This window comes from Saccostrea cucullata, unplaced genomic scaffold (assembly GCF_032062105.1).
Source record: "Saccostrea cucullata isolate Sc308-1 unplaced genomic scaffold, CSIRO_AGI_Scuc_v1 ctg249, whole genome shotgun sequence".
NCBI lineage: Eukaryota > Metazoa > Mollusca > Bivalvia > Ostreida > Ostreidae > Saccostrea > Saccostrea cuccullata.
Window position 1 is genome coordinate 262,641 of NW_026936117.1, and position 24,826 is coordinate 287,466.

The 24,826-nt window shown below is 34.0% G+C and overlaps 2 protein-coding genes and 1 long non-coding RNA gene across 6 annotated transcripts in view; all 3 read right to left on the reverse strand.

Annotated features, from left to right (window-relative positions):
* Positions 1-1,121: 1,121 nt before the first annotated feature.
* Positions 1,122-14,103, reverse strand: LOC134244796 (serine/threonine-protein phosphatase 4 regulatory subunit 1-like). Of its 4 annotated transcripts, none has more exons than XM_062727037.1 (21): positions 13,954-14,103; positions 13,826-13,870; positions 12,722-12,833; positions 12,518-12,624; positions 12,261-12,403; positions 12,087-12,147; positions 11,836-11,921; positions 7,296-7,400; positions 7,140-7,205; positions 6,614-6,772; positions 6,291-6,415; positions 5,322-6,181; positions 5,026-5,168; positions 3,547-3,732; positions 3,093-3,254; positions 2,829-2,929; positions 2,576-2,696; positions 2,374-2,486; positions 1,942-2,102; positions 1,662-1,813; positions 1,122-1,367 (listed from the first exon to the last, which is right to left on the reverse strand). In XM_062727037.1, the coding sequence occupies exons 1-21, from the start codon at positions 13,958-13,960 to the stop codon at positions 1,356-1,358; spliced, it is 3,027 nt and encodes a 1,008-aa protein (XP_062583021.1). In that variant the 5' UTR covers positions 13,961-14,103; the 3' UTR covers positions 1,122-1,355. The 4 variants fall into 4 exon arrangements, with proteins under 4 accessions (XP_062583021.1, XP_062583022.1, XP_062583020.1 ...); XM_062727038.1 differs by having other exon boundaries at positions 1,662-1,831; positions 5,026-5,117; positions 13,954-14,100; XM_062727036.1 differs by having other exon boundaries at positions 1,662-1,831; positions 13,954-14,100.
* A 3,464-nt stretch (positions 14,104-17,567) lies between these two features.
* On the reverse strand, positions 17,568-18,968 carry LOC134244776 (uncharacterized). Its single transcript, XR_009987288.1, has 2 exons — positions 18,548-18,968; positions 17,568-18,514 (listed from the first exon to the last, which is right to left on the reverse strand). It is a non-coding gene; the product is annotated as an uncharacterized LOC134244776 (long non-coding RNA).
* Positions 18,969-20,586: 1,618 nt separating this feature from the next.
* Positions 20,587-24,826, reverse strand: part of LOC134244801 (RING finger and SPRY domain-containing protein 1-like) — a 32,870-nt gene continuing 28,630 nt past the window's right edge. Inside the window, exons 13-15 of the mRNA XM_062727048.1 lie at positions 24,550-24,705; positions 24,137-24,241; positions 20,587-21,243 (exon numbers count right to left, since the gene is read on the reverse strand). Coding sequence (XP_062583032.1) covers positions 20,988-21,243; positions 24,137-24,241; positions 24,550-24,705 — 517 coding nt within the window. The 3' untranslated portion in view covers positions 20,587-20,987. The remainder of the gene's footprint in view (positions 21,244-24,136; positions 24,242-24,549; positions 24,706-24,826) is intronic.

Consider the following 24,826-nt stretch of genomic DNA (forward strand, 5'->3'; position numbering starts at 1 on the left):
CTGATGTGTTGTAATTTGTACGATACCATTTTGAAATAAAAGTAAATAAATTATTATAATAAATAAATTTTGCACAACATATTGCCATGTTCTGATAAAATATTAGGATATAAAATTCACAGAGTTTCTCCATAAAATAACAATGAATTTTGCAAACATTTCAACATTGTTAATCTTTTTGTATGTAAAAAGTAGGGATGTCAAATCGGTTAATTTTTAATTTCCATTTTATGGACGTTTTCCGATCGAGTACCCGGGTACTCGGTAAAAGTGTAAATAAATATGAACAAGTAAATTGATGAATGTAAAACATTGTAAACACTTTGGAAATAAACCACATGCTCTGATGGGAGGTTAATTACGCGTAAATGCATTTATATATAACAATGATGACTTGTTTAACTTCGTGCCCGACGAAATTTAATATTACATTTTTTTAAAGTTCAACTTATTTATCAGATAAATACAAGAAATAAAATCGTAAGTGGTTCATGGTGTTTTTGTTTTTAAAAAAAAAAATCTACTCCGTAATTGTAATGTTACTCTTTGTTGCATTTGACGTCAAGGTATATATCAGTCGTACAGTTTGACTTGAACTTGACCAAGTTCTAACAGTGAGAGCCGATTTACGATTTTCGTATACTTTTTATCCTTGATTTTATAGTATCACGGGACGGTGTTTTGTTGTTTGGTGCAACTAGACATCAGTTTTTTAAAGCCTTTGCCTTCAATATTTGTACATTTGGCATGTAATCAAACACAACCATATCAACAGTCGCGCGTGTAATATCATTTTCTATTTTAAGAATTTTTTGTTTCCAAATTGACAAAATTAAATTTATTTAATCATAAAGATCTTAAACGATGTTCAGTAAAAACAAATATAAAGAAAATAAAAAAAAATATGGGTAAAGACGACCAGAAAACAGGTAACATATTGGCCGATAATTACTGTATAAACACTGCCAAGGGCGATAACGGTCTTTTAGAGGAGTAGGAAATAATTATTATGTACAATGCAATGAATTTTACGTTTTAAACAGATTGTTTAATGCATTAATAAATAATTAAGCTTAGAAATATTAAAAAATATTTTTCCGAGTAACCGAGTACCGAATTTTGCAAACATTTCAACATTGTTAATCTTTTTGTATGTAAAAAGTTAAATCATGGCTAATTTTGGTAACGATCACTTAATCAACAGTTTTAAAGGGACAGTCTTGTCTCATATTCCATCTTAAATATCCTAAACATGGACACCATTGAGATGCTTCGAACAGTTTGTTGAGTTAAGGATGGTGGTGAGAAACATTGCATATCACTGGTTGGTCCCTGAGTAGAACGGTCCATTGTAATTATACTGGCAACTGAAAAACCAAATAAAAGTATTACTCAAATTTTGAAGAGAAAGACATCACTAAAAAGTTTTTTTTGGTTTTCTGCAAGTTGTGTTAAAATTCCATGTAAAACTTTAAAAAAATAAAAATGATAGCATTCACGATGGGTTTAATTTCACTGTGATAATAAATCACAAACATGGTGAAATTAAAGCCATCCTGATTTTTTACCAATCTACAGTTGTTTTTTTTTCCTAGTGTAAGACTTAACTTGTGTGTACATGCGTAATAGTCTTGTGTTCCTATAAAGTACTAGGGACCTACCGTTTCTACATCAATATCCTCGATAGCATCATCCTCGTAATCCAGCAGACTGGTGTTCTCTGGCACAGGATTGGCAAAATATCGGACATCCCGATCACTGTCTGTCTGTAATCGCTCCAACGTCTTCAGGATTTCCTCGTGCTGAGGGTGACCTTCAGTGGTAAAATATTCTGTAATTAAAACGTTGAAACATCTAAATTATATGCCTAATTACATTTTCATGCCTGATTTTTTTTTATACAGATGTTTACCTCTTGGAATAATTCGATTATTTTTTTACCTCTTGGAATAATTTGATCGTTCATGACCTTGGAAAGAGAGAGCCTAACATTAGGTACAGGGTCATGACTTATGTTGAGCAACACTGGAAGCAGGTGTTTGGAAAAGAGATCCAAGGGAAGCGACTCATCCTCCAACACAGCATAACACATCTGCACATAGCTGAAAGACAAACATACATTAATTTCTTTCAACTGTTAGTGTGAACAAGCCTCCTACTATAGTGAAAGCATTTGCCGTTTTACCGACTTATTAAAAATTGTCATTACATTGACTGCAACCACAAACGTTTACACAAAATCTCAAGCCTTGTAGTAAAATGTAAATCTTTGACACAAGTATACATGATAAACTACAGAGAATGTGTATGATAAGATAAGAGATAGATTTTTTTTAAGTTGAGACAGTAAAATTTGTTGGATGCGGTACTTACATCTGCCTGCAAACCCATTTGTTGCTCTTTGCAAACTTGGACACTAGTTCATTCAGTAATCCTTCTGTTAATTTTTCATCTTCATAAGCTAGCCTCTTTACCATAGCACTCATCTATTAAAACAAGACACATTTTCAATATCTAGCCTCTTACTAGATGACTGATCAGTGTATGTAGAGTATTTTTGCTTGACTGTACTCACCAGTTTGTAGGCCACTAATCTGACCTCTGACACCTTGTCCTCCATTAAAGACAGACAGATGGGCAGCAGGTGCTGGCTGATCTCCACAGAAGAGAACAACTCCGACGTCATGATCAGCTGCCTACAACACAACAGATCTATTAATAATCGGCAACACTGTAACAAGCTCTTTACACAAATAGTTCACTGTATCAAGCCAATAGCTAACTTTCATAAAGAATATCAACATATAAAACATTTTTCCTGAACATACTCTGCCAGTTCTAGTCTAAATCTCCAATTTCTGGTATTGTCTGTGTTCAGAAATCCTGATAATTTTGTCAAATACTGCCTTCTCACATCTGGTTTTAAGAGCTGGAAGCATATTAAGTAAGGTGTTAGCACTTTTGTTTATAAAATTATTGAATTAAGATGAAGATACAGATTACCATTTAGTCTACAAAAACAAATCAAATAAAATTTCTAAAACATCATTTTTCTAATTGCTTATCAATAAAATTTCACAAAGTATATATACCCTCAAGAAATCGGCCAAGTGTTTTAACACCCCAATCTTGACTTCATCTAAATCCTTCAGGAATCCGTCAAACACAGGAACAAGATCTCTATGGGTGATGTCATCTCCCAGAATGATAGCCATCTCATGTATAGAGAAAGCCAATGTTCTCCTCACTTTCCACTGAAAACAAATACAAGTTAATAAATATTACCTTCTGAGCACTGATCTCTAAGAATTGAAATTTTCATCTGCTTACTCATCAATTTACAAAAATATAGCAACAATAGTTGCTTTCCCGCAATGACGGTATCTTAACAAATTTTGATTTAATTAAGAATCAAAATTTTCATCTTCTTTCCCATCAAGTTACAGAAGTATAGAAATGAATTTATCTTCACAAATTTTGATGTAATAAATGGCATTTTTCAATGTACTGAAACATCAGCTTAAAAGTGTTCCATAAGAGTGTTACCTGCATATCTGAGGCAAGTTTATCGTACAATATTTTGATACAGTTCCAGTTTTTCCTGCCTAAGGTGTAAGCTACAGCTGGCAGATTGTAAGCACAGTGTTTGGTAATCTCTGTGTCCACGGTCTGGGCTCGGGAAGGATCAACCATCCCCAGGTAACTCTCCAACAGACTCTGAGGCACAATGTCCTGAAAAACAACCATTCAATTTAACTTTCAGTACAAGGTCTGAAGGAATTAATATAAGCTGCATTATCAGATCAAAGAAAATTTAAAATACAAACAAGAAACTGAATGTGAAATCGTCTCATCTAGTGTGATTATTTATGTATGATGGTGACTTTCCTTTAAAAAAAAATGTTATCAATCCTGCTTCACAACTAAAATCAGATCTTTTCAGTCCTCTTATTCGACCGATTCAAATTCCACTTTGCTTCGTATTACTGTAGATCACTAAATTTTCGGGACACCATACTTTCGCGAGATAGTCATTGACTCTTGATAAGCGAGACAAAATTTTAACGAATTGGGGTTATTGCTCTATATAATCTTAAGGAATACTATTATACGTGAGAATTTAATTTTCGCGAGCACACAGTCTCGCGTAATTATGCGAAAATAAAGTTCTCGTGAATAAAAAGTGATTTACAGTATTTAGGACAAAACATGATCAAATTGTACATCATGTTTGTTACTTACAGCACCCTTGGTGCATTTTTACATGGTGTTGTGATGTGAAACCAGTAAATTGCCGATATTTGTTATGTTTAAAAGACTGTAAATTCAGAGACATTTTTTTCCTCCCCCCTTTTTAGTTTTTCATTGATTTCTCTAGCCAATCTCTGAAGTTTTACTCAGATGTACTTACCTTTCTTCCTTTTGACAAAAATTCAAATTTCATCATTTAAAATTCAAACCAATATTTAAATAAATGTTGAAGAATTGGAACATCTTTTGAAAATTTACCTCAAGGATGGAGGCAAATTAATATCAATTGCAACTCCTGTGCAATCTTCATTTCTATGAACATATCAAATATTGGTTGGCCCTGAAATCATTTCACAGTATTCAATATAATACTGTCTTAAACCCATTCCTCCCTCTTTTTGAGACAAATTCATTTTAGATTCTTACATCTTTCTCAGACTTATAAAGACCCCACGTTTAATGTTGTAAATATTGTATCTGGTTTTCATAGTATTTATATTCCCAAATTTCATATAGAGATGCTGTAAACCAACTTTGAAAGGCAACTATTTTATTTCACAATTCGGGGGTAAACTTGTTCGCGATGATTAATTTTCACAATCAAGCCTTTCTTTGATCTGTTATTAATGGACCAAGACCCTAAGGACCAGACTGCCGTGAGAAATATTGGCAATCATGTCTCTCGTGAAAATTTCACACACACAAAATAAAAGTTGGTTTACAGTATGCAGTTTTCATTTCCATCCTATACACAATTGTGCACTAGTTGTTTACCTGCATCTGTGCCAGAGAAGCTTCATCCATGGTCTCTACAATGTCCTGAGAACTGTCACTGTCAATGTATCCCAGGCTGGAGCCACTGATATCTGTAAGAGGCAATAGAGACAGCTCAGAAAAACTGTCAATAAAGCCGTAATCTGGAATAAACAGCCATCCAGCTACATCAGATTATAACTGTATTATTACTTTTAATAAAGAATAGCATCAATCTGCAATATGTAGACTCAAATCAACTTTTTTTAATTCAAATTTTATATTGACAAATTTTTCTGCTTTTATTGATAACGCACCATGTACCACACCTTCCATGACTTCATTCAGGTTCTGGCCGAGTACATGTGTACTTCCAATGTGGCTGACGGATTCCTCAGAAACAGAACTAATGCTGGCCGTGTGGATCTGACTTTTGGACTGATTAGAAGCACTGAGTGGATAGTTCCCGGAATCAGTCAATGACAAACTACCCATATCACTGTTGATTGTATCACATTCATTCTCCGTGGCTGTACGCGAAGATAGGTTTACTCCGTCTTTATCTTGATTGTCATTTAAAACATCTAAATCTAAACTAACTTCTGGTAGTGGGTCCCGCCAGAAATTAAAGGAATCGTAGGTATTTAGTGAGGAATCAGAATGTATATGCACTAGGTCTTCTTGACTTGATATCTCAGGTTTGTTCTGGTCTACGGAATCACAGCTGGCTTTGGTATCATCCTCTCTACTTGACTCGTCACTACATATACTCTCCGCATTCTCCTCTCCCTGCCTCGGGGCACCTGTCTCCTCAATATCACATTTATCACAGTTGTCTTTCTCTGATCCAGCTTCCTCGGATTTAGAACCAGACTCGGCAAGTCTCTCATCTGATTTTTTTGCCTGGTATTCTTGAGCCCTTATTTCTTCCAAGGACAACTCGCCCTCTGATGAGGAATTATTTGTAGCACAAGAAGAAATGATAATTTCTGTGGAGTCATCAGTTTCACTGAGGTCCATGTTCATATCACAGACACTACTAGATCGAGTTTCACTCTGGGGGTTCTTATCAAGGGTCTGGTCCTCCGCCGACTCATCTGTCTCTTCCGTTAACCCACTGGCTTGGATTTGTTTACTCTCATGCTCCAATTTTTCTCCAAGTTCTCTCAGTCTTTCACTAAGTGTACAAATACACATTGTTTACAATACTTTCAAATCACTTGAAAGTTTTATGTAAAATATTCAACAGATTTTATTGGACCGTATTTTACTAACCCAGAACTTACATGTTATGCAGTTGTTCTACTTGAACACTTAGAATGCCATCTTCATTGACATACAACCCAGTCAAGCCTGGATCAGCAAAGGTTGATATGAATGGTCCCAATTGTTGAAAAGCTGCCATACGAACCTGGAATATATAACATTCTAATAAGACAATGCTCCAGTATATAAAATTTCAAATGTTTACTCTTCTTAAGCCTTTTAAGAATTTCTATGTTGTTTATCATATGCTATGCCAACTTTCAGTATTAAATCAAGGGAGAAAATCTGTTTCTTCTACCTAAACACCCATGAAAAACAAAAATTTCTCTGAAATACTGCTTACCCATCTAGAAAGATCACAGAGCAGATTGACAAACAGATTGGCGAGTTCTCCTTTTCGGACATCCTGGGAACATGAACAAGACACGACCATAAAACACTCAGCACACGCCTTCCTGACTCCCCAGACGCCATCCTCACACAGGTAGTAAAATTTAGGCAACTGTAAAAATTAAGTCAAGCAATGAGCTTTTAATTCTTTTTTGGAGTTTTTCAGTAATAGCGATAATATGATTTTTTACTCTTATGATTTTGCAATTGTGTTTCATCAGCATTTGAGCATACATTAATGTCATTCTGAATCTCTATACATGAACATTTATGTAATAAAGGTTTCAGTATGAATCCAATCATTGCCATGTATTACTTTGACATTAAAACAATTTTAATATAGAACACAAAAAGAAAATTAAAGTTTTCGGAGCCAGTCTGTAATCTGTATTTCAAACCAAAAATCCAGAAATTCCCCAAACAGCTCCAAAATAACAGATCTTTGAAATATAAAGACTATTGTAAGATGAAAGAATTACCAAATGCTGCTCTGTGTTGTCCTGACCAACAACTTTACACATATCACCAAAGTTTGCCGCACACACCTGCAAATAAAATGTTTTGGGATGATCTATTCTCTTCTTTAGGAAATAAAACAAGAGATATTTCCAGGAGTAGATTTAAATATTGGTTACCTTTCTCACATGAAAGAGGGGGTCTGTACACATTTCACAAAATCGTAACAAGAACAAACGCTCAGTCATGTCTTTTCCAAGGAGTGGAGCCATTTTGCTCATAAGCTAAAACAAAATCAAAAGACAAAGGTGATTTAAATATTTCAAATATTTTTTTCACATTCTTTATTTTTCATTTAGACAAAATGTTGACACCCCCTCCCCCAAATAAAAACAAACATTTTGAATGGAAGATAAAAATATTCCACATTCTAGCTAGCTGTGACGATTACTTGCCTGTCATCAAAGCTGGCTGTGATATGACAAGCATCAGCACATCCCAGCCACTTCAATGCTAGCCATGCAATCAGTAGTCATTTACTCATTTGTATCATGCAAGTATTTTTATTTCAATATCTTCCATATTAAACATGCAAAGAACAGCAGAATTGAACAATAAAATCATGCAACATGTAATCGATAACTCAAAACATGATCATCAAATACTGTTCATGCAAAATAAACATGTTAGTTCAACCTTCTTGCCTGAAATCCCTGGTGCTGATGACAAAAGTCAAGCTCATCAAAGCTGGCTGTGATATGAATAGACAACACATCACTGCCACTTTGACAACTTCAATTTGTCAGTTCCTCCACATATCCTCTTTGGTTCTATGAATTTTATGTCCCTTTCGAATCTGGCTCCTTCAGCAACACATACTCATTAAAGCTCTAAGCATTTTTCGTCCCTGTAGAATCGAGTTCTTTCAGCAACACATGCTCATTCAAGTTATATGCATTTCTGGTCCTTGTAGAATTTGGCTGTTTCAGCAGCACAAGCTCATCAAAGCTAGCTGTGATATGAACATCATCAACACATCACAGCAACTTTGACAAGTTGCACAACTGCTTCTCACAAACAAATGGGTTCCTCCAATAAAACAGTTGATTGTGTTAAGATTTGCAGGTTGACAAAACTTAGAGCTCATCAAAGCTGGCTGTGATTTGAGGATGAACAATTCACAGCCACTTTGTGAGCTCCTTGTCTTGTGTTTCAGTTATCATTCCCATCTGGTATCAAGAAAAATGCTCGAAATCAAAAGTTTCAAAGGTAAATGTACAAAATATGCAGGAAGCCATTAACTTCCTCAAGTAAATTCCTTCCTTGATTTAAACTAGATATTAAACAAGGTATTTACTCTTCCTTTCATTTACAAGACTAGAATTATCAGCATTTTTTATTTCTAACAGAATGGCACTTGTTATAGGGAAATGAACTAAATATATTAGACCTTTTTTGGAGACTTTAAACTCCCATTTGTAAATCTTATCCAAGTCAATTTTCACATTCAGAAACACAATTTCAAGACCCCCTTTGACCTCCTTGCTTTACATATCCATATCTTAATTAATGTAGAAAATGTGATATTTTTTCATTTATTTTTTGAAAACTTTCTCAATGAAATTAATCTGACTAGTTGTATGAAATCCTTGTTTATCAAATTTCAAAATATTTTTCAAAATAGCTCTTCACAAGATAAAACTTAATTTAACAACATCAATGGGTACCGTATAATCCCTATTAACCGCCCCGGGCGCTTAGAAAATTGCGGAAAGGGGGCGGTTATTTTGATATTCTTGCTAAAATATTCAATGTCATATTTAAACTTCAAGAAATCTTTTGGAAAAAAACAAATAACAGAAAACCACTAAAAATTGTCTAACCTGCCTTTAAATTACAATAATCCACCAAAATTATGCTATATGACCAGATTTGTCGAAATCCGTCGGTCCTATCGGCAAGGCCGGTAAAAATTTGTCTGGACCGATAACATTTAAGAAAACGTCGGACCAGACGTCCGTTTGAAAAAAAATGAGCGTAATGCAAATTTAATAAAGGTCTGGATCGGGATGCGTAGTTCAAGGTCACAAACACAGAAAAAATGACCACGTATGCAGCATGTTGACGATAGCTAAGTAAATTTGTTATAGCAAAGTCATAAAACTTGTCATTTATGTCTATGTTAAAGACTCTCTGTCCCAAGAAAGGAAACTTGTTAGATTAAAGGCTATTGAAAATAATAAAGTACATTTTGGTGCTGTTATTCATATGATTTTACCAGCATCAAAAAAACGTACAAGTATCTGGTCTGACAAAAGTTTGACTGGTCCGACAAAACATTCGACTGTGTCAGACCAAATGTCTGAAAGCGATTAAAAAATTTCGACAAGTCTGTATGACTCATTTTCCCACTTTGAAATTAGGGAATAGACACGGAGAACAGATTTTGTACTTGTGTGTATAACTTTCACTTTCAGAAATACATGATTAGGTCGTTCATAAAACTTTAACTTTCAAGAATATTTTATGTATGAGTTACCTAATAACAAACTTTCATTTTCACTTTCTTCCTTATGGCGGACTTTTGATACGATTCAGACGGATTCTGGATGATTTCGATCACTGTAAAGGGGGTAGGGGTGGGACGATACACAGATCTTGCGATACGATACGTATCTCGATATATTAGCACGATACGATACGTATCTCGATATTATGATAAATTATTTATAAAACTATTTTTAAAAAGTATTTTATTTCATTTTCTATCTTGACATTAAATCAACTGTTACATAATAAATTATAAAACTATGCAAAAGAATTAGTATTTTATTTCATTTTTTTTTTGTCTTGACATTAAATCAACAAATTATTCTTTGACTATATAAAATCATGTGTGCTTCGAAATTAATACTTGAAGTTCATCATTTTCATTGACTAAAACGTTACAAAAACAATAATACATGTATACATTATTGTTACCAAATTTCTATTAACAAGTTGTTTACAAACAGTTGTGTAGTTCATCAAAGAACACTGACTAAAATTTCATATTAAAAACAGCACATTTACATTATAATCAATTGCTGAAAGTCTGTAGCCTAGTTGAGATTACAAAAAAGCACGAGATGGACTATCAGTTAATAATACATTAAATATCAAATATTCTGGAAACGGTACTTTCTGTAAATAGCACGCTTTACATACTGAACTTTTCTTGTCCAATCTTCTGAGGCCGCTTAAAAGTGAAAACGTTTTACCCCTAATCAAAGACTTATTAGTTCTACACAATGTTTTCAATATCATCATCATCTCTTCGCTTTGTACAAGCCGCCATTTCCTCCAAGGACATGTACTTTCATTTTCAATTTTTGGATAGGTCGTTCGTGTATCATTTCGTACCGATATTTGAAGCTTGTATCGTAAACCTTATCTTAGAGGAAAATATCGATATGTATCGGTGTATCGGTATATCGTCCCACCCCTAAAAGGGGGCCCTTATTTCCTGACAATTGAAAAAGACCCAGGGGGGCGCTAATAGGGGTAGGGGCGGTTAATAGGGATTATACGGTATTCTAAATCACACCTTCATCTTTGGAGACAATATTTATGAAAGAAAATGCATCTATGAAAATTGGTGACTATTTCTTCTGCATTCACTTACTATGGGACAGGATTTTTTTTTTTTAAATATATAATATATATTCACTTCAATTTGTCCTGGCATAAAAATCTCTGCCAAAATTTAAATGTATTTCTGTGATACCTTGAGAGGAGGAGGATTTACATGTACATTCATGGGACCTGAATTCTTTATGTAGTGTGTGGAAATCAATTTTTGTTATTTCATGATATACATTTGTCCTATTAATACCATTACTTCTTCTAGAGTCATGAGAAACATTTGCCCTAATTTTAGAATGAAGATATACTGAAAGAGATAAGAACAAATTTATTGCACTGCTAATTTTAATAAATCAAATGACTGCATTGAGTGAAAATGAAGCTCATCAAAGCTGGCTGTGATATGAATTTTTTCAACATTTCACAGTCACTTTAATGCCCTCATACTTCACTCTAATCTCCATCGTTTATAGGTGCAGTGCTTCAAAATGCACAAAGACCGCTACCATTGTACAACACTCATCATGGCGTTCCTTTCCGTTGATTTTGTTGATTACTATACTGATCCAAGCAGGCTGTGATATACTCCAATATATACATCACAACCACCTAGTCAGTACAGTACATCAAAACTCCACCACACCCTGGTTAGCTATACTCCTCCACAACCACCTCGCCATTACATCAGAACCTCACCCCCCTCTGGCGGCAGTACTCCTCCACCAGGCGGCTTGCATCTGACCGGGCTCATCAATGCTGGCTGTGATAATACAATAACACTACAACATCCTACATTGACTGCCTCATCATCTGCTTCTCCTAGACACAATAATCCTACAACCATGCCATGCTATAACTACTACAACACCTGTAGACCTGTCTGTGACCTCCTGCAAAAGACAGAGTAGTAAGACGATGGACTTCACATCTCACTACCCATGTCTTTCACAATCAGCCAAGCATTTCATCTGGTACGAAACTTCCACTACCGTAAGCCAAGCATTCTATTTTTACTATCAAAGTCTGACTGTACACTAAAATGAGGTTAATTTGACGACTCTGAGTGACTTTTCTAATGTAAGACTAGATACATACAGCTACAGCCTCTGTTCTGTAGTCGTCTAGGCTGTCGGGACTGGCCAGGTCCAAAATTACTCCCACTACTTGTTGCTCTATGTCCTCTGGAAAATAAGTTTACCAAATTAAACACAAGCTTCAATGATGTTGGAGTATACATATACAGAAATATACAGATGTAAAACTGTAATGTATCAATATAAGTTTAACCTCTAGTCATTTTATTAAACCCTTTTGATAAGGGGAGGAAACTAAATTAAAGTCCCTACCTTTACATATTAGTTCTTGTTCCATCAAGACAAGTAAAGCTGCCTGGCTTGTTTTTCGAACCTTGAAAAGAATTACACAAATATAAATAATTACACAAATATAAATAAAATAGGAAGTATGAAAACTTGAAACCTCAATTGTATGTTTTAAAAGACTGAAATTTAAATAATTACCTGATTATTTTGGTCATTAAGGTATCTCACAACCATAGGTAAAAGATAAGATGAAATGGACCGATCATAGATATCTGCATTGTCTTGACAATAAACAGCTAAATGGGGCACCTGCTCCATTAACTCGGACCGTACAATAGGATCTGCAATGTATAACACAGAGCAATTCATTAACATTTCTCTTTCAAGACCTTTCTCTTAATTTCAACAATTTGGTAACAGCAAATCAGGGGCCTTAATTTAAATGTCAGCCTTACCAGAGTCTTGTGACAATTTAACCATGGCATTAAACACTGGCAACACGTCATCTTCTGTCTCTTCCACTGCCCGCAGTGTGTCCAGAAGCCCACGTGCAACCATTTGTCTACATTATAAAATATAATCTTATTATATAGCCAAATTTAGCATTTTATTCGCAGGTTAATACTTCAAAGCTGCAAGTCCATTGACAAAATTATTACCTTGTGTACACATTCTCACTCTGCATGTACTTTTCAAGCTTTTGGAGTGGAGTAAGTTTATAATCTGCATTGTACACATCATCACCTTCCAAAGAATCATCAAGACCATATCCTATATAAATATACCATCATCAAATTAATAACAGTAATAAAAAGACCTTACCATTCCATTTAAAAACAAACATCTTTGTTTAAAATGAGATATTGTAGGACTTCCACAAGAGCTGAACAAAAAAAAATTTTGGAAAGAATTATTCAATTAATTAAGTTTAAAATATTTACAAATTTATTTCTCAGATGATTAACAACAGAGTTGTGGCGTTATAAATGAATAAAGAAAAATGATGAAACGTTGATGACAAACAAATCCCATGTGCGCGCATCGATTTTTACGATTAATTCACACACAAAGCCTTTGTTCGTCACGTTGACTCACAGAGGTAAACAAATAATAGTACAGACTTATTCATTGGGGATAATTATCAATATTTCAAAACAAACGAGTTTATAACGCACAAATTTACAAAAAATAATTTGGCGCGCTTGCCACAGATAGCAATGTGTCAAGGAAGCCCCAAAACAAAGAGGAGAGCTTGACCTACTTACCATTTATGCTAATGATACAAATTCGTTACTCATTCATGACTAACCATAACAAGTAGAAAATCGATAATTTTAGAATTGGTCACACTAAAACAAATTAGTCCTTCACTAATGTGCTGAAGCTGCAATGGCGGTTCCACGACATCCATTCAAACCCCCAATGCGCGGGAATAATTACAGTTCAATAGGTCAGCAGAGTCCAGGTCATGTGACCTAACCATCATGGCATCAAATTCTCGGGAAAATTCGGCGTCATGTTTGAATTTCAATCCACATACACGTGTTACTTTAAAAACGTAAACAAATACACCCTAAACTGAATTTAGAATACTTAAGACACCCAAATACGCAATGGAAACAAAACAAACATTGTATATTTTATTCATAATTTACAAATAACGGCGCGAAAGAATACAAATCACAGACTTCGGGACGTTTTCTTCTCCGCAGCACTAAATAATCACAAATGCAATAATTAAGAGGTAAATCGGTAACACTTACCGTCATCGGGACCATCATTACCTGGGTCCGAGTAAAATTCGATATCTGAAATGAAAAGAAATAGTAGCTAAGTGTACACACATGGCATTTCTTCGGAAGCAAATAATTATAATGTGAGGTGGACTCACCCGCCATATTGGTAAAATCCACGCACTGATTGTTACGGAAGAAGTGATTGGTTGATCCCAACCTAGTGCCCGTGTTTTATTGGCTCGTTTTCTTTTGTTATGCGAATGGCTACGATCTTTCACGAGTTACATGACGGAACGGTGCGATAGCCCAAAATGTCGTGTCGGATCTAAGACATTGAAAATCAAAACATACAACCTGTAACTGTGGATAGTGAAAAACACAAAATTGCCAGCTTTTGTGTCATTGTGTTGTAAATAAACAACGTTGCACTTTACTTGGACACTTTGATATGTATTCTGTTTCAATAAAAAGAACAATAGACAAAGTTCTTTGTGGAAGCTTGGGTGTGATGGGGCAATGGGTGCAACTATTAGGAGCGTCCGCTACAAAAAATAGGACCACGTGCTTTTGTTATGCAACCTGATATGAAATATTGTTAGAAAAAATAAGGATATTTGCTAGGCATTTACGGCTTGTCGTCTATGTGAAAACGTTGTTGTGATATTTTAGTTTGTTATATATTATATCCAGTTTAGCTTATGTGGGCGGCTCTAAGTTTCAGTTGGGCGGAAATATTGCACCCTGTGTTTTTCTCCTTTTTTGTGGGGCGGATCCAGTGCTCACACTGGGTGGGGGCAAAATGTGAAAAAAGAATGATTTTAAATAAAAAAAAATCATTTTGCGAGAAGAAGTTACAAATCCCGAAGAATGCTTGCATAAAATGCATGGTTTTATCAATTTAATCGGAGAAGTCAACAATATGAAGGGAAGGTGGGGGTGAGGGTTACCAAATTGAATCAAATACATGTATGTGACACGTACTTAAGTTTTGTTCATTGTTTAGACTACTTAATAGACACACATAAAGACTTTTCAAACCATATATAATATCAAAGAGCGTAAAAAGTAAACCCTTTTTAAAATTGTTTTGAATATATTTAATCATGTTAATTGACAATCAAAAGGATAAGAAACAAGTTTTAACAACTTTCTAGTTCTTCTCCTTAAAGCACATGTACAGTAGTGCAATAATTGTCATGCAAAATAATGACAAAAGTGTATACAAAAAAATATATAATCTAGCTAAATCAACATAATATTCATTTACGAATTTATGAACAGAACTTGAATCCGCATTGACAGTAAAATTCTGGTCCAGTTTTGGATAAGGTTATAAAAAAAATTTTGAAAGTAACACAAACTTGTATGAATCGTAGTTTAATCTAGAAGTGGATATATACAAGGCTATATGAATCGGGGGGTTGTGGGGGTGTCATCGATTATCCCCAAAATTATAAAGGTAGGCCGGCCTATAACATACAACCACTGCTTAACCGTATCGGACACGTACTAGTTTAGCTGCAGAACTGTATAGGTTATGTTTTTTTTTAATTATGTCTCTACTGATTTTTTCCTATATAAAAGTTCGGCAGTAAAATGTGAATAATTCCCTAGAAATCTCTGTGAACGGATTAATCCTCATGCGTTAGTCAAATGAGCTAATCCCTGCTTCGGAAGCTAATTACTGCTTACAGTACCTGTAGTCTCTACATTCATCTTAAATACCCCCGCTTGAAAAGTGGGAGGGTATATACCATATAGCGATCGGGATGTCCGTCCGCCCGTTAGGCTTTGGGGTACCCATCTCTTATAATTATCCGCACCTTCTCTTTTATTAATGAAACTTTTACCGAAACTTTGCTACATAATGTCATTGTGAACCTCCTATTCACAGGCACCTGACGTTACTTATTTTTATTTTAATAAAAAATACACCCCTACCTAATAATACAGTACATGTATTATGTAGGGGATAAATTTTAATTAAAAGAAAAACAAGTAACGTCAGATACTTGTGCTCCTATTTTACTTTTTGATCTGGGTATATCCCAGAGCAAAACATGAACTTTATCATTCTAATAAAATGGGGGGGGGGGGGTGGTGTATCATTTAGTGAGCTCAGTGCTCACAGTACCCTAGTCACATAATGTAGTTGTGACCTCCTAATTTACGTTTTGATCCAACACATGTTTCGGTGTCCCAAAGCAGAACATTGACTTTGTTATCATTATCATATGGGAGACGGCGGTATCATTTAGTGAGCTAACTGCTCACATGCAGTACCTATAGTTTACACACTGAACTGTCTTCTGATTTTTCTGTTTGCCCAATTATGACAAAGTGCACACGGCGGTTGAGACCGGTCGACGTGGATTGCTTTCACCCCGATGACACCTGATCCCACCTCGGATGTTTTTAAGGTGGCTGGGGGGTCAACAATTTAACCTCAAAGTAACCACCAGATTTAACTTATATTTTTAGATATGGTATCTGTGAAAAAATTCATCAATTTTAGTTTACAATTTTGATCATCACCAAAGTTGAATTGATGTTTGACAAAGTTGAATTGATTTTGACTTTTGAGCTTGATTACTGCTGTTGTCCCCTTCATATTACAAAGTGTATTACCTGTGACAAGACCTTTCTAAATACACAATGATTTTTGACCCTGTGACCTTGACCTGGAAGTTTGACCTACTTTTCAAAAAACTAAACATAACTTTAAACTAGCCATAACCTTTGAAAGAGAAGAGATAAGGTTTTAAAATTAAAAATGTTTATTACCTGTGACAGGACCTTTCTAATACAATATTATTTTTGACCTCATAACCTTTACATTTGACCCACTTAAAAAAAAAAATTAACCCTGGTCATTACTTTTGAAGGAGAAGAGATAGGACTTTCACACGTACAGTGTATATTACATGTATGTGATAAGACCTTTCAAATTACACTTTGCTTTTTGACCCTGTGACCTTGACCCCTCTTGAAAAAATGTTGCTAGAGGCCTGTTATGTTCTTAATGATGACCTTTAATACATGTCAGTCTGTCATATATGTCAGTACAATCTGTTCACAGTCTGCAGGTACTGATGTGGTAGTCAAACAGGTTCGATCATCAGTGGCCTGTGAGCACAAGACTAATGATCCAGGGACCTGGGTTCGAGCCCTGGTTAGATTTCTTACATTTTTCTCCTCACCCGTTACATTTCTTGCCATACCTACCCTGGAAGTGAAGAGTGAAAGATCTATATCATATTCCTTATGACTGTGTGTTTACCATCAGGGAATTCTGACCCAGATTAAGACAAATTAAAGGCTCTTTTGAGTAAACCAGCCTATAGACTGAGTCAAGTTAGATATTTTAGTATACATTTTTAAGGTGAAATTCTAGTTCTTTGAAATGATCATGGTTAGAAGGCAGTGTAATGTTTACTGAAGAAAGAGAAGGCTTATTAAAAGAAAGTCAGATGAAAGTATTTTCATTTATATTTATACTGAAACCGGGTATGTCCAAGAAAAAAAATATCAAAATTCACAATTAAACCGTGAATAAGATTTAAACTGAAGTCATTTCTGCCTTGTAATGGATCGTCAATTATTGACATCCTCTTTCAGAAAGTTTCAATTATTGTTAATATGTTACCAATAATTCATACTCCATTTGAAGAGACATTGCAAAGGAAAAAGCATTTCACTGAAATTGTTTATGTTTCTTGAATTTTGATTATGATATATACATATCATTAAAAACAACATAACAACAAACCACTTCAAGTATTTTTAATTAAGATTATTGAAAAAAAAAATGATTATGTCTAATATAAAACAAGAATTAACACTTTATGCATGGTTTGAATAATTATTCAATTGTGCACTAAAGTCTTATAATAATGAAAGCCCTCAAAATACTGTGTGTATATAAATTATATACTTGTTTCAGCAGAATCAAAAAAGTACATATTCTGCTCAACTGATACTTCAGTAATTTAGCCCCAAAAGATTATGCAGAGTTAATTTGGAAGGATCTGTTTACAATTTGTTCTTTCTGAATTTAGGAGGGCTTACAGATTAATACGGAAAATAATATGAAAATAGAGAGACATCGACATGCCTTTTTAAAAGTCCTCTAATAGTAAGATATAGGTCCTGCTCTAGAACAAAATCTTAACAAGTGTGTGTGTTTGTGAGAGAGTGTATCAAGTTCAGACATTACCCTCATAAAAAAGTTATCATTCTAAAGAAAAAGAACTGCAACAGTTAATAATAAAGAGGACTTGAAACCAGAGTTATCTCTCTTGAAACAATTCATCACTGAAGCTTGACAAAATGAAATAAAACAAATAGAAATGGCATTCTTGCTTAAACAGAATTTAAGACACCACATTTTATTATATTGTAGCCAATGAATTCAACTATAACTAGAGAAAAGAGTAGGATGTTTGTTTATCTAAGGTCAGGTGATGTGTGTTAAAAATAGAGAACCTTCTCTAAAAATTGCTTATTCAATAGGTTTCCTCACAAGAAATTGAAGTACATTTCCAGATATTTATGAAAGTTTCTGGGGATGATATTTCCTAATTTCAATGGAAACCACGTGAATTGTTTTTTGTTTAAAATATAAGAGAAGCAGCTATTTGAGTAACGTCTCTAGATCCGAAGGAGGTAAAATTGTGTGAAAGGGTGATAGAATTTCTGTATGAATAGTTAAAATATCTCCCAAGTGATACAAAGCTATAATTATGTAACTTAATAAATTTATATCACAGCTTACATGTAAATTAAAAAAATCACACTACTCTCTCTGACTGAACTTATTTAATGCCATGTTCACACGACAAGTTTACATTCGCAGTAAATTAATGCGAAGTAAACTAATGTGAATCAAACTAATGCGAATTAAATTGCGTTCACACGACAGCTAATGCGAAGTAAACTAATGCGAATTAAAATTTTACTTCGACAGTCAGGCGTCAGTAAGGCTATTATGACGTCATTTGCAAATCACGTCACCTTATGCAGAAGCAGATGCATTTGACATAATGTCACAGTGTCTGGAGACATATCTTAGTGATTAACACATTTTTTCTTAGTTTTTCACTCAAAAATAGCACAAGTACTTAAAGCTGATCACCGACATGACGCATTTGACTTAATTTTGCCATTACGCATGCCCCAAAATTTAATTCGAATTAGCTTCGCAAAGCGTTCACACGGAGCTAATGCGAAGTAATTTAATGTGAAAGTAAATTTAATGCGAAGTAAACTAATTCGCATTAAATTATAATTATGTAACTTAATAAGCTAATTCGTAGTAAACGTACGTTTAATTCGAATTAAACTCTCCGTGTGAACAGGGCATAAGAGACAAAGAAAATACCCTTACAGCATGATGGACAGAAAAAAATCATATAAATTGAATATCTAATAATCAAAGGAATCACAATCTTATTCAGTGTTATACAAGACTACTGCATGACAAGCTGGAAAAAGGTAACTAGCTTAGATTGTTAGTTAACTATGCTACAGTGGATCTTTCAGTAAATGTAAAAGCATCAGTGCATCAAACATTACTCAGTCTTATAAACCCACTCTCCATTAGTAGCTAAAATGATACAGGGTTTGTAAATCAATCCAACACAGAAGAGAAACTAAAGAGTAAGGTGCTACATGTAATGTAAAACAGGTGTTATAGGCAACGTACCATATAAGTGGAAATTTTAGTGAGAAGCAAATTTAACGATTTGTCCTTAAAATAGGGTATTTTATTTTTAGCGAGAAATAATTTTAGCGATTTTAATATGCTTACTAAAGAAGCTATTACAAATTAAACACAGTTTATTTTTAGTGGTATTTAATTTTAGCTATCTCAGAACCCTCGCTGATAATACCAAAATTAAATCCTCACTAAAAATTCTGCTTATACAGTATTACATTTACATGTGATGTATAACATTTACAGGCAATACTTTACATTTACAGACAATGTATTATATTTACAAGTAATGTAACTGTGAAATTAATAATCAAAACATGGTCAAGAATCTTAGATAAACAAGCCGATGTATAGGTAAATCAAACAGGAAATGACTAACATTGATTCTTTGCTATTGTGCTTGAAGAATTTATAATCAAATGTGACACTATTTTTGTACTCTTCACTGTGTAACAGGAAAGTCTAAAACTTCAAATATATGACATTGAAATTGAATTCCTGAATAATTTAAATCTTAACTTAAAATTACATCTTCTTTAAAACTTAGTTTTTTTCCATTGTCTCTGTATCACTCCCCAACAATGAAACCCTAGAACACATTTTGTTGTGATTTTTGCAGCATTTGATTAGTTGTACGATTTGCGAAGTAAAAATGTACAAATTAAATTTTGCAAAGGGAGAAAAAATTTTATACAACATGCACTTTTGTTACCAGCTCTTGTTCATGCATAAAACTTTTCATTAAAAGACACCTAGCAAGCATTTGATTTTGAGATCTGAGATAGTTCTTTTGAAGATAGAGATCCACGATTATTTTCAAATACATGTACCTTAAGAGATTTGGGGGAAAAAAAATCAACTACATGTATTCAATTAGGTGTTTACTGTTCATGATGCAGATGAAGGAATATACTTTTCCAATTAATAAAATGAAATCTGGTCAATTATTTATTATGCATTAGGACTTAATTTTTGTGTATTAAATTAAGATACATGATTCTATTTTTATTTTGCCTTTTTTGATTTGTATCAACTGCATTTATTGAGGGGGAAAAAACTTTTTGAAAATCCTAACATATTTAATATAAATACTTGTATCAGAACTTTTAGGAAATAGTTGAAGCAAAAAATAAAACAAATTATTTAATGCATTCAATAAATTCATTTCAGATGATAATAAAAATAACACATGACTGAGAAACTTGACAGCAAAATCCTGGAAATTCGAGGACAGATATGACCAAAGCCCCCTCCTCATACCCATACCACACACACACCAACAACAACCAAAAATAGGCTCATATCATAAGATAAAAATCAAACCAAAAAAACAAAAGTTTTTATTTACTAGTACTTAAAAATGATTTCTACTTGGTGTATTTATTCATAAAATAAAAGAACTTTGATTCTCTTTAAAAGTTTGAGGTGATAAAATTGTCCAATACTGGTTCGGGCCCCCGGGGTAAGCCTTGGCTATGAGATATGATCAGATCCTTCTTTACTATCCCTGGTGTCCCCCCCTGTTTGTCCCCCAGTCTGACCATTGATGGCCAGTTTAGTTTTTTCAGTCAGGTCACTATTCACCGACACTTCCGTTTCGTGAGTCGTGGTAGACGTCTGTGTGGATTTACTGTTTTCTTCCGTGATTTTTTCCTGGATTCGCTCATCAATTTTTGTTCGGCATATAGGACACAGTTCAATTTGGAGGGTACACTGATAGCAGAAGCCCCTAGAAAATGAAGTAAAACAAAGATCTTAATGAAGTAAATTAGTTATTGTAAATGAATAACTTATTTGACTATGGTTAAATTTAAGTAACTATAAATGTACAATTTCTTAATTAAATGGCATACAATACTTAGCACTGTACTGATTCACTGCTATACTCTAAGTACCATATATACTCGCCTATAAGTCGGTATTTTGAGAGTTAAATTTTAGTCCAAAACTCTATGTCCGACTTATAGGCGAGTCATAAAGATATTGGTATTTTTCTGTAAAGTGAAATGGAGCATTCTATATGTATTTCAGACAATTGCTGAAGAACAAAGCCTATTTATGTAGAATAGTTTATGCATCCAAAGATTATACAAACAGTACAAATATTCACTTATTATAATGGTTTTATTTTGTGCATTAAATATTGTTTAATCATTAAAAACTAAATATCGGCGTTATTTCGAAAAATATTAATTAAAACAGCTAAAAACATCAGTGCATTGATATAAAATGTCAAATGATTCTGTCAAAAAGTTTTACAGACTTATAGGCGGGTCAATTGCATATCCCTCCAAAATAAACTCAACAAGCTAATTCAGAGAATTCGTGTCCCCCGCTTAGGGAAAAAGTCGGCTCCCCCTGACTGAATTTGTAGAATTATTAAATGTATACATGTATACTGAAGCAAACAAAATACATGTATGTCAATATGCATATAAAGATTTGATTGCTTATTCTTCATTATGTGTGTAGAAGATTTTTTTAAATGGAATTTTTATCACACTGTAATGATGATTTTATAACCTCATAAATTTTTCATTTCACATGCTGAATACTATCATTTAGTAAAAAAAAAAAAAAAAGAAGTATTTAAAAAAAAAAAAAAATAAGAAAGGTTCGACAGAGATTCGATCCCGGGACCTCTCACACTTGAAGCGAGAGACTTAACCACTAGACCACGGAATCGCTTTACATGATATGAAGTACGAGGGTTGTCCCATAAAATTGTTGACAAAACGTTTTTCTCGAAAAGTAATGGGCGCACTAAGCTGAAAATTTCAGTAAATGTTTATTTATCATATTTATGTGCATGATAATTCTTTTGATAAAATATAGGCAAAAATAAAGATTTTATTATGCTTGAATGTGCACGGGATATTGTCCTACGGCGCACGGACAAAAAACCAAGGTTTTATTAAAGAATACACTAGTTTGAATTCAAAATAAAAGTTTTAAATACATAAGATTTGGATTAAAATTATCCTAATTCAATTCCACAATCAATTTTGTAGTCTTCGTAAAAATTTTAAGGCATTTGGTTAATTTTTGGCAGTTTCTCGAGCATTCGAAATGGGAAAGTGATAAACACAACACACGAAAAATGGAGACGTTTTATGACGTTACGGCGCACCGGAGAGCAGTTCCGTTTTAATTCGATGTTGTAATGACACCTTTAGAGACTTGAAATGACCATAGAAGAAAAAAGATTATAAAATTATCACCATATCTTAAGTATACAAATGAAATAGGAGTTTTCTTAGCGAAGTCTTATTTGATCGAGTCCCTGGGGAGTACAAAACATACGGACAAACTCCTAATGTAATAGCAAAAGACGCTGTCACAGTAGACCGCCGATATGAGATTTTCTATTAGTTAAATGATGGTGAGAATATTGTCCGTAACTTACTGATAAATCTTCAGAAGATCGCATGAGGGTGCCAAATGGTTCTTCGACTGTTTATGGAGACTAAAGAATGTGTATCAATGAAATTCCTAAATTTAAGTCGGACTCATCCAACTTCATTTTCAGCAAAGATAAAACATGACACTGTTTTAGACACTTTGACGTTATACTCCATGCGCCGTAAGGTGATACAATACATGGCATAAAATCACATAATTTGTTTATTTATGCATATATTTATCTGAAATTTGCTGTGTATATTACTAAAATATGTTCTAAATAATAGTGAAAATTTCAGAACGCAGTGATGTTTATTTTTTACACTAGACAACTTGTCCACGATTTTACGGGACAACCCTCGTATATGCAGAAGTGAAGTCACATACATGTATATATTCATGTTCGGTATTCTCAAAATTTTACACAATCCATGGTGTTTGATTTATTTAGCCTTTATTAAACAGTTCTAATAGATGTAATAAGAACATAAAGTCCGCCGAGAACCTGTTTTATACGCAATAACTCTCCTTATGCCCCAGCGCTAAAAATAGCGACATGTAATACTATAAATACTAATAAAACAAACGGGGCGGGGCACTTTGAGAGGGGCGAGAGACGTCCTAGGGAGTTTTGATATAAAATTACATTGCATAAGCTCAAAATCTTCTTGAAATGTCGCCCGGAAATAATAGTATTTCACACAGACAGAATGTATAAATTTACGACCTTGAACTTTGACCTTTTGACCTCAAAATCAATAGGGGTCTTCATTAGGCCACAGGGAGTTGTTATATAAAATTTCATTGCAATAGCTCAAGTGGTTCTAGAGATATCGTGTGAAAACGAAAGTGTTTTAACAGACAGAATTTGCTTATTTATGACCTTGACCTTTGACCTTTTGACCTCAAAATCAATAGGGGTCTTCTTTAGTCCACAGGGAGTTGCTATGCTAAATTTCATTGCAAAAGCTCAAAGGGTTCTCGAGATATCGTGTGGAAACGAAAGCGTTACAGACAGACAGAAAGACGGACGGACGGACAGACGGACGGACAAACCCAAATTAATATCCCCCACTTTTCAAGCGGCGGACAAAAAGTACAACCGACTTATAGGCGGACCAACTTATAGGCGAGTATATACGGTAAACAAAAAAAAAATTCTTCTACTAAAAAAAATTTTCTGAAATTAAAATAAGAATGGATTTTTTTATAGTTATTACCTGTGATTACACGGAGACAGATAGTAATTTGCCAGCTCATCAAAACAAAGAGTACAGGCTCCTTCCTTGACATTTAAATTCTTCAGCAGTTCTAATTTCATATGTCTGCAAAATTATAATTTAAAGTAAAATTAATTAAAAGTCAGGTGACAATGATTGTCAAGTAGCGTGGCATTATGTTCTCAATACAATTATTAACTATAAACTGCATTATAAATAATCATTATCTATAGTCATTTGACTTTTTAGCCAAAGATAAATTGTAACATAAATGTTGGATTATTAAAGTTACAAATTGACTATATAATCGTGATTTCATATTGTTAGTTAAGAGTCAATGTTTTATGCAGACTTAGCAGCATGACTTGCGTGAATGAAGAACCTGGCCGTTCTGTTGTAGTGCTCTGCATTACCTTGGCAGTATGACTTTTTCCTCCTCAGACAAATGCCCATAGTCATTAAAGCTTTTAAATGCAATGTCCTTCGGGGGGTATCTGTAAGGTTTGGCCCCAAAATTAAAATAGCACTGTTGGTAAGACATAAAGCTGGCAGCAGCAAAGAAGCCCTCTCTGAAAGAATAACAGCTTCATTACAATCAGACTAAAAATCATTAACCATGAATTATATTAATTAGGGTACCCTAGAGAACTCTAGAGAACCTCAGAGAACCCTAATGATTTTTAGTTATTT